The sequence below is a fragment of the Diabrotica undecimpunctata genome, chromosome 4, assembly GCF_040954645.1.
Source record: "Diabrotica undecimpunctata isolate CICGRU chromosome 4, icDiaUnde3, whole genome shotgun sequence".
NCBI lineage: Eukaryota > Metazoa > Arthropoda > Insecta > Coleoptera > Chrysomelidae > Diabrotica > Diabrotica undecimpunctata.
This window is the reverse complement of record NC_092806.1, coordinates 144984408-144995707: the sequence shown is the minus strand read 5'-3', so window position 1 is coordinate 144995707 and position 11300 is coordinate 144984408. Positions and strand designations below refer to the sequence as shown.

The window sequence follows — 11300 nt, the reverse complement described above, 5'->3', positions numbered from 1 at the left end:
AGAGAATATACGGAGATGCCTAGGAAAATACTAAAATGGGCGCCAGCTAATTTCTGAAGGAAATTAACAAAAAAAATAAATGAAGTTATGAACAACAAGGAATAAAGTACTATTGATTTAATACCCTGTAATAATGTTTAAAAACCGAAAAGACACTATTGACCTTGTTCTGCTATATTATAATTGTAAGCAGGAACTGAAATAAAAGCAAAACTACTTGTAACAAATATATTTATAGTATTAACAACTAACAAAACTCACCTATATCTATATATAGAGAAAATATAATTACAGTAGTGGGGCTACGGTATGCGAGGACCAAAAAGCCACGACAAAATTAAATATCCCCACTACTGGGCCAAACGAAAAGGTGTATTAGTAAATCTATAATCTAAGTCCATGGGAGAAGCGAGATCTTAACACTAAGGTTAGTTACGAAAGTTAAATCTTAGATAGGTAAGGTAGGGAATATAAATACTAAAAAAAACCGTGACGGCTATACAAAAGAAACTACCTTACCTAACAAATATACGACTAATATGTGTCGAAGCAGCTAAACACCAGATCTATGTGTAAGTGTTATGCTTACACACAGATGCTGGGAGATATCTAAAGTGATCAAGTGTGATGAGTATGGCCAACAGACTCGGAAAGATATATATATATATAATTTTTAAAAACCCTGGTACATAAATTTCTTCCCTTCCCTTTTAAAAACCGCTATACAAAAATCATGAACCCCTTCCCTAACAAATAATTTAATTTAATTAATTAATAGCTATTTACCTAACTTTTATAGATGTTACAAAAACTGTAATAAGTACTAACCTTTGGTATATGCATATACAAAGTTGTAAATTACAAGAAAAACCTTAACCCTGAGAAACTAGTTGTTACTGTCTGTCACAACACTACAGCGGTCCTGGATAAGTCCCCTTAAGACTCTGACGATCCTTGAGGCTCCGAAAAAAAACGAATAAAGAGGAACGCTGTGGTTCTGGAGACAATCGGTTCCTGGTTTCCAATGGGTTGAATTAGGTGTTTGGTTAAACTAATTCTAGTATTAAACGTTATCCTAATCGGGTGAAATCTACAAAAAATAACATTTAGAGAAACATCAAGGCACCCAAAGATGACTGTCAACACATACTCTTACATCGAATTACCACAACAAACAAACATTTTATTTTATCAGCTGACTGTCATCCTGTCTATTTATTGCGTCTGCGCATTTAAAGAATATCTAGTAAATCAGGCATGAAACTTTTTATACTGAGTAGGTATACAAAAAAACAGAAAAACTAATTAGGTGTCCGATAAATTAACGATCTAGGCTCAAGGCCACATGATACATATGAGAAAACTCGGATTTTACACTTTTAATATTTCAAAAGACAATGAAAATATCAATAAAATGATAGGCCTATAAAACTAAATGATTTAATTGCTCACCTGGGTTTTAAATAATTATTTCAGTAGATTTGGAAGCCGGGTCTTAAATATTCATTTCTATAGATTTGGAAGTCGGTTTTTCAATCAAGATTCTTTATCATCTGTTCTAATTTCTCCCTTGATGTTCGGGGAAAATATAAAATGCAATCCCAGATTTTCTACCCGATTTAAAGACAAAAAAATGCCGGTTAAGGCTTGGAGAAATACACCTCTCTGCTTGAGTAGTTGGCCAATACTGACTTTAGCGAGCGCTGTACCTGTAGTTTGCGCATCGTCGTACCGTCTATTGCCCATGAACGTTTCATAAACGGGATTCTGAGGGGTTTTAGAATTTTAATAATAAATTATATTAATTAATTATATGTTAGCAGTTGTGACTGCTACATCCTCCCTCAACTCCAGAAAAAAAAGGAAAACTTTCCACTTACCAGAAGTTTCCTTTTTTTTTTATTGTCTAGGACAATCTAGCCTTAAAGACAAACCAGACGATGAATATGATGAAGCCGAAACGTTGTGGTGTCAACCACAAGAATTTTGAGCTTATCAGCCACACTGTTTACTCATTAGATGGGATAAAAGTAATGACACTGACAGACGTACAGTAGACAGACAGCATGTGATCTATTTAATAATGCGTAATTTATCAAAAAAAATTAAAATAATTTAATTTATTTAGACAAAGTATTAAGAAAAGTAAAAAAAACATATAACCCAATCACTTAGGTACTTTCTAAATATAATTCAATAACTTTATAGCAATATCAATCTCAATACCAATATATTCAATATAATTCAATTCAACCTTATATAGAGTAAATTAACCTTCAACAATACTTAAATTCTATATTTCCAAGTATTAGTAAAACTATTAATAAACTACACTACTGAGGTGTGTTAACAACCTCTAAAAGATAGGACCAAGAACCATTCACAACACAAACTCAAACAAAGTCCTATCAAGTTTAACCAACGTTGACACTAGAGCGAACAGATTCTATTAATCACCCAAGAGTTCAATGAGGGCTTAATTTATTAGGACTAGTTGAAACTATATTACTACAAACCTAAACATCTATATGATATGGTTCTGGATATCAGCAACATATTCGAAAATTCAAGGTAAAAGATAATTCAATACATCTACTTGCTTTAGCAGCGGTAGGAAAAACACACAATCGGTAAAGGCACTAGCAAGCCTAGATACTAGCAAGCCCACTATACTCATGGTATAGGGTATGTACAAAACTCACTTCTACCAGCTATACACTTGGTAGAAGGAAAGATAAAAGAGATCCTAACTGTAATACCCAAACTGTACTATTGACGTGGTCCAATTCTTTACTCACGACAAGAACAGTAAAGGACAGATTTTTAGGACTCCATAATCAAGATAAGATATATATTCATAAGATATAGATAAGAAATAAACTTATCAAGGTAAAGGTAACGATAACTAACTTAAGGTAAAGGTATGAGATAAACCAATTAAGGTAAAGGTACGAGATAAACTCAATTAAGGTAAAGATAAAGGTACACTCAAGGTAAAGATAAACTCACATCTACCAATCCGTACGAATGGTAGGTAGACAGGTACAAACTCAAGATACTAAGATATGTTAAACTCAAATTCTTGAGAAGATAACAACATAGGAGATAACAAACCAAGTTAAACAGACTTACTTATTGCTGAATATCAGAACGATCCAATTCTAAATGACACATTCTAATTTCAACCTAAGAGACATTCAAGAAACAACTAATATGTATTGATATATTTCTGAGCCAAGTGAGGGCACACATCCAGGGTGATCAATCCTGAACCCACGCTAAAACACCGACACAGTAAGTGAATATGAATGCATAAGCTTTATGGCCATGGTCCACAAAACCATACAACACTATTAAAGAAAATATTTGGAATGTTTTCCGCATTATCCCTGTAGATATCTATTCAACTCAGAACTCAAGATGGGGAAATTCCCATATATCCATCCTGTACTCCTATGATATGCAGTTGGACTTTTTAGAGAAAACAAACAACAAAATTAACAAGTCCATAAACTAAGATAATAACCAACATTAAGATAAGATAAAAAAAATAGAAGGCAAAATAGCACTACTCTTATTGTTTTGCCAGGTAAACAAAAATAGATAAACCGATCTTAAACAACCAAACTGGTACAGCATTGATAAGGGACCAGTTAATCTTCATCTGAAGATGAAGAATCCAAATTATCTGACAAGTTATGTGGACCTACTGTCTTGTCCTCCAGTAAGTCTTTGACATGAAACCTTCCTAGTTTCCTGCCAGTGGAAGTTTCCTTCAACTCATAAATTAAAGGAGAAATGACCTTAATAACTGTGCAAGGTATGTACTTCTGACATAACTTGGCCGATTGAAAGTTCACTTTATCAGATTTGACAAAGTTTCTTTTCAACACAGAATCTCCAATTCTGAAGGATAACTCTCGCTTTCTCAAGTCATAATGGCATTTATTTCTAGCATAAGATGCTTTCAAACGTTTGCGAACATCCACATAAATATCAGGAAGATGCTGGATATCTTCTAAACGGTGTAATTTATCTGATATAGTGGGAAAGTTATTGGCATTTTCTGAAATTGTACCAAAATAATCACCAGAAAGAGGAACATGACGACCAAACATCAAATAAGATGGAGGACATTTGGTTATTTCGTGAGAAGAAGTCCTGATAGCCTGTACTATAGAGTGGATATGAGTATCCCAAGCTCTTTGATCAGGAAAGGAATATGACCTTAAAGCAGTCACGATTGATTTATTAACTCTTTCGGTATGATTGACTTGTGGATGATAGTTCGCATTGTACCAGATCTTTTGGACATTATATTTAGACATGAGGTCGCGAAAAGCCTTAGCTGTGAACTGTGGTCCATTATCGCAAGACACGATCTGTGGAACACCATAAATTAAGAAAACCTCATTCTCAAGATACTTGATAATGGATGAAGTAGTTGCCTTAGACATAGTATGAACCAAAGGAAATTTTGTAAAATAATCAACAACTACCAAGGCATACTGAGAACCTTTATAAGACCTAGGATAAGGACCAATGAGATCTACAGATATAAGTTGAAATGGAAAATCAATCCGTCGATAACTACCCATTAAACCTGGTTGGGGAAGATTTGTCGGTTTGCATGTAGCACAGATTTTGCATTTAGCGATATAGCTACGTACAGTTTGACGCATCTTCGGCCAGTAATAGAGTTCCGATATACGACGGAAAGTTTTGTAAAAACCAAAATGAGCTGCAGTAGGATGGTCATGAAAAGTGGCCAAAACCTCTGCTCTATTAGGAGTTGGAACGACTATCTTCCAATCCGACATTCCAGTAAGGGCATCCATGGAACTTAAGACATGTTTATACAAAACACCATGTTTAACTTTAAAATCAGGAAATTTACCTGGTACATTCTGTACATCATACAACATTTTTCGATACCAGTCATCTGGTTGCAAGGAAGATAAATCTAACAAATTAATATCGAACGTTCTAGAGAGTGCATCAGCGACTACTACACCTGCAGCTTTACGATGAATAATCTTATAATCATATTGTGCCAATTTTAAAATCCACCTAGCCAAACGAGGAGATGGGTTCTTCATATTCTGTAACCACACCAAACTACTATGGTCAGTTATGACCGTGAAAGAACGACCCTCAAGAAAATATCTGAAATGTTCAATACCAGTAATTATAGCTAGCAACTCTTTTTCAGTTGTAGTATAGTTTTTCTGGGCTTTATTTAATTTCTTGCTTGTATAAGCTATAGGGTGTTCTTCTCCATCTACCATTTGATAGAGTACACCTCCAGATGCAGTGTTAGAACAATCTGTCATCAGATAAAAAGGCTTAGTAAAATCTGGGGCTACCATAACAGGAGAATTTGTGAGAGCCTCCTTGATTTTAATGAAAGCTTCATTAGCCTCAGGAGTCCACACAATATTTTGTCCCTTTTTCCGATTTTGAAGTAAATCTGTGATAGGAGACAACAAGGTCGAATAAGACTTAACAAACTTCTTATAATAACCAACCATTCCTAACAATCGACGGACCTGAGTGGTATTTTTAGGCACAGGAAAATCCCGAATCGCTGACATCTTATCAGGATCAGTACGAAGACCCTGAGAATCTACAACATATCCTAAAAACTTAATAGAGTCACGACAAAAGCTGCTTTTATCCAAATTAATAGTCAAATTTGCGTCTTTTAAACGCTGAAACAACTGCTGCAATACAGAGATATGAGTTTCGAAATCAGGAGTAATGACAAGAATGTCATCAAGATAGTATTGACAAAATGGGTCTAAAGCAGGACCTATTACCAAATCCATTAATCGACACATAGTCTGAGGAGCAGACACAAGACCAAAAGGCATTGTAGTGAACTGATACAATCCTTTGCCATTTACTGCAAAGGCAGTAAGCTTTTTACTCTCCTCGCTGAGAGGAATCTGTAAAAACGCCTTCTTTAAGTCGATAGATGAAATAAATTTTGCATTCTGTAATTTACTTAGGATGATATCTATACGAGGTATAGGATAAGCATCTCTGTTCATAGTTATACCGTTAAGTTTACGTCCGTCAAAACAGACACGAAAAGTCCCATCTTTCTTTTTTGTCAGCCACAGAGGGCTACAAAAAGAAGAAGTACTGGGCTCAATAATACCTAACTTAAGCATTTCATCTACCTCCTTTACTAAACTTTCATGCCAGGCTTGAGGCAAGGGATATTGATATTGCCTGAAGGGCTTAGACGAACCAACATCAATGTGATGTTCGATGAGATGAGTTCGACCTAACTGATTTTTCGATGAGATAGAAGAGAATGATGTGATGACACTATTTAACTGCTCTAATTCCTGAGCATTAAGTCGACTCATATCTTTAACAGCATTGACACAAGAGATATTGAAAGAAGACACAGATAAGGAAAATTCAGTAAAATTTAATTCACTATTAAAAGTTTTCAGAAAATCCATACCTAGGATGACTGAATTCTTAACTGAAGGAATAACAAAGAATGTAATCATTCTTTTACAAAAACTAACAGAAATCTCAGTAGTGAATTGACCTAAAATTGGTTGAATTTGACCATCAGCTGTAGTCACTTGCAAACTTTGATCTATTCCTATATTTACATTTGAATTCTGGAGAAATTCCAGACCTAGAGAACCTAAAATAGAGATATTGGACCCTGTGTCCAGTAAAGCTAAACAAGAATGTCCTAAGATAGATATCTCAAGATATGGACGATTATCCTTGTTTTTTCGAACTAACAATGAGTTTATATCTAAATCAACAAACGAAGACAAGAGATTACTTGAAGAAACTACAGAAGAATCACGGTGTTCATGCTCAATTAACGTTGTCCTCCCTTCGGTTGGTATTTGCCGTTCTGTGGTCTTTTGTCTTTCGGTAGAGCGTGAGATGTTTTGCTTGTGGAAGCTTGGGCATCCAGACTCGAGAAACCGGTTCCTTGGTTTTGAGGAGTTTGAACAGTGTTTGTATTCCCTGTATTTTGACGAGGAGTAGGAGCCAGGGCCAACCCACCCCTTCTGTCGTTTCCCGAACAGAATTCACACTCAAATTTACGGACACCTTGACGTCCACAACCATAACAGAACCGAATTCTAGGCTCAGAACATTCGTAATACCCATGTCCTGACTGACAACAATTCCAACAGGTAAGCTTCGAATTAAAAGAAGAGACATTACCAGACCGAGAATAGTTAGGCCTACCAGAATAGGATGAGTCATTATTTCTTAAATTTCTACTATTACTAGACCGTGAATAATTGGGTCTATCAGAATAAGATAAGTCATTATTTCTGAAATTCTGATGAATAGGGACTCTAGTCACGTTGTCAGAAGACCATGACAAAACTTCCTCTAACTTCTTACACTTTTCCGTTAAGTCAGCAATTGAAGAAATATCTGTAAGTGCCAGACTAGAATGATACGATGGCAACAAATTTTTTCTAATGATCCTTATGATATGTGACTCAGACAAAGGAGTCTCCAACCGTTTACACAAACTAACAATCTCATTTACAAATATAGTTACCTTCTCCTGCGGAGCTTGTTTTCGAGACTTAATTTCATCAAGAAGATTGTCCTCATAGTTATATGGAAGAAAATCTGACCTAAGTTTGGCAACTAACTCTTGCCATGAAGCAAAACTACCTCGGTTATTGAGATACCAAGTGAAGGCTGAATCCTTAAATAAATCGGCAGCAGAAGAGTAACACTCTTCCTCGCTGTTACCACGCGCTATACGCAGACATTCTACCTTCTCTAAGAAACTAACAACATTTTCATTATCTTGACCTGAAAAATGGACACCCCATTTATGAATAGGAGCAGACTTAACCAAGGGAAATGGATTTACTGAAACACTAGCATTATGAGGAGTTGACTGTGCCTGTGGCATCACTTTACAATCAAGTTCACCTTCCAGAATCAGAACCCTGAAATTAAGAGACCTCTTCACTTCCTCCTCTTCCTCTGTTGTAGCTTCTAACAGATGGACTCTAGCTGCAACATGACCTAAGCGAGAAGTATAGCGAGCATAGGCAGTATCACTAGGAGAACCCACAAAAGAACCAATTTTGACCACCAGATCTGCAAGAGTAACCTCTATTTCCGCAATCTCGTCCTTAAAATTAAGATGGGAAGCAGACAGAACAGCATAACTCCGATTTGCTGCAGCTTGCTTTAATGCACCACGCAACACTACCCTTTTCCTTTCCACTGTTGTCAAAGATGGATCGTTTAAGTGCCGGACTCTCAACTCGTACTCTAATTCTGGACCTAACAGATGCTCTACCTTGAAAGCAGACATTTTATACAACTTGGAAATATACCAGAAAATATATGAGGAAAACTATGATAAAATAGGTAAAGTCTAACTTACTCTATGTTTCCAGGTTATTATTATAATTGAATTATTTTACCAGTAATGTTTGCTTGTTTATCCAGTAGTGAACTCAGATGCAAGGTACGGCTACAATCCCTGAGAAACCTAGAAATTTCAAAAAATGTTACTTCCAGACAGTGGTGAATTACTTTGGTGCTACTCCGGACTTTTATAGTGTTAAGATAGTTAAATTTAAAATATTTAAATAATTTTCCTTTTTAATATATACTTATGTTATTTATTATTAATCCAATATGGATATTTAGTTAATCAAAAAAAAGCAATTTATTCAGTCTACCCACAATATAGCAAAAACAAGGGTACTACGGGTATATTTAATAGAGAATGTAGATAAACTAAATATTGAAATACAAAAACCAATGTTGCAGTTAAGAAACCAAGAGTTAAAGAACACAGCTGAAAATTAAAATACAACACCAAAGGTACACAACCAGAAATTAAAGTGGGAGAAAAAAAAACCAAAGATATAAAGCCAAAAGTACGTGCAAAAAAAGAGGCCCCACGTTTGGGTCTAGCCAATTGAAGCGACTTAAATTCAGTTGGGCGCCAATTGAAACAACTCAAGTTGCAAACGCAAAAGCGCCAATTGAAACCTAACCAAATTTAGGGGTGGTATATGGAGAAGGAGATGATCAATTAGAGAAGAACTAGCAAAGAAGTTATAATAAAAAGAATGGCTTAGCTCAAAAGAACACAGAGACACAAAACCTCAAGCACGAATTCGGGCTAGCCTCACTACACTAGAATTTGGCTTTGAGATAAGGGGAAAAGAGATCTTTTAACCAAAAGAATACAATATAGTAATGCACCGGAAAATCTGGAACTATAAAAGGGGTAAGATAAGAGAATATACGGAGATGCCTAGGAAAATACTAAAATGGGCGCCAGCTAATTTCTGAAGGAAATTAACAAAAAAAATAAATGAAGTTATGAACAACAAGGAATAAAGTACTATTGATTTAATACCCTGTAATAATGTTTAAAAACCGAAAAGACACTATTGACCTTGTTCTGCTATATTATAATTGTAAGCAGGAACTGAAATAAAAGCAAAACTACTTGTAACAAATATATTTATAGTATTAACAACTAACAAAACTCACCTATATCTATATATAGAGAAAATATAATTACAGTAGTGGGGCTACGGTATGCGAGGACCAAAAAGCCACGACAAAATTAAATATCCCCACTACTGGGCCAAACGAAAAGGTGTATTAGTAAATCTATAATCTAAGTCCATGGGAGAAGCGAGATCTTAACACTAAGGTTAGTTACGAAAGTTAAATCTTAGATAGGTAAGGTAGGGAATATAAATACTAAAAAAAACCGTGACGGCTATACAAAAGAAACTACCTTACCTAACAAATATACGACTAATATGTGTCGAAGCAGCTAAACACCAGATCTATGTGTAAGTGTTATGCTTACACACAGATGCTGGGAGATATCTAAAGTGATCAAGTGTGATGAGTATGGCCAACAGACTCGGAAAGATATATATATATATAATTTTTAAAAACCCTGGTACATAAATTTCTTCCCTTCCCTTTTAAAAACCGCTATACAAAAATCATGAACCCCTTCCCTAACAAATAATTTAATTTAATTAATTAATAGCTATTTACCTAACTTTTATAGATGTTACAAAAACTGTAATAAGTACTAACCTTTGGTATATGCATATACAAAGTTGTAAATTACAAGAAAAACCTTAACCCTGAGAAACTAGTTGTTACTGTCTGTCACAACACTACAGCGGTCCTGGATAAGTCCCCTTAAGACTCTGACGATCCTTGAGGCTCCGAAAAAAAACGAATAAAGAGGAACGCTGTGGTTCTGGAGACAATCGGTTCCTGGTTTCCAATGGGTTGAATTAGGTGTTTGGTTAAACTAATTCTAGTATTAAACGTTATCCTAATCGGGTGAAATCTACAAAAAATAACATTTAGAGAAACATCAAGGCACCCAAAGATGACTGTCAACACATACTCTTACATCGAATTACCACAACAAACAAACATTTTATTTTATCAGCTGACTGTCATCCTGTCTATTTATTGCGTCTGCGCATTTAAAGAATATCTAGTAAATCAGGCATGAAACTTTTTATACTGAGTAGGTATACAAAAAAACAGAAAAACTAATTAGGTGTCCGATAAATTAACGATCTAGGCTCAAGGCCACATGATACATATGAGAAAACTCGGATTTTACACTTTTAATATTTCAAAAGACAATGAAAATATCAATAAAATGATAGGCCTATAAAACTAAATGATTTAATTGCTCACCTGGGTTTTAAATAATTATTTCAGTAGATTTGGAAGCCGGGTCTTAAATATTCATTTCTATAGATTTGGAAGTCGGTTTTTCAATCAAGATTCTTTATCATCTGTTCTAATTTCTCCCTTGATGTTCGGGGAAAATATAAAATGCAATCCCAGATTTTCTACCCGATTTAAAGACAAAAAAATGCCGGTTAAGGCTTGGAGAAATACACCTCTCTGCTTGAGTAGTTGGCCAATACTGACTTTAGCGAGCGCTGTACCTGTAGTTTGCGCATCGTCGTACCGTCTATTGCCCATGAACGTTTCATAAACGGGATTCTGAGGGGTTTTAGAATTTTAATAATAAATTATATTAATTAATTATATGTTAGCAGTTGTGACTGCTACATGACCAAACTCAGTATTCAACGGACCGTTCATTCTGTGAAACAATTAGAAAAACCTATGGAAGCATCAAGTGAAGTCCATTAGATAAAATAACGATCGTCAGTAATGGGGTAACGACACGAGAGTTGTTTATGTTTATGGGTGTATATCATTAATAAAACCTTTCTGTAAAACCTAAAATCTTCAAA

General features: G+C 35.1%; 1 protein-coding gene across 1 annotated transcript; it reads right to left on the bottom strand.

Annotated features, from left to right (window-relative positions):
* Positions 1 to 5974: 5974 nt before the first annotated feature.
* LOC140440142 (uncharacterized) lies at positions 5975 to 11093 on the bottom strand. The gene is made up of 2 exons (XM_072530446.1): positions 10729 to 11093; positions 5975 to 10366 (listed from the first exon to the last, which is right to left on the bottom strand). Exon 2 carries the CDS (start codon positions 8336 to 8338, stop codon positions 6857 to 6859), a length of 1482 nt encoding a protein of 493 aa, XP_072386547.1. The 5' UTR covers positions 8339 to 10366; positions 10729 to 11093; the 3' UTR covers positions 5975 to 6856.
* Positions 11094 to 11300: the final 207 nt, after the last annotated feature.

Coding starts and splice junctions, on each gene's coding strand:
- LOC140440142 (XM_072530446.1), bottom strand. CDS start 8,338: ATGTCTGCTTTCAAGGTAGAGCATCTGTTAGGTCCAGAATTAGAGTAC.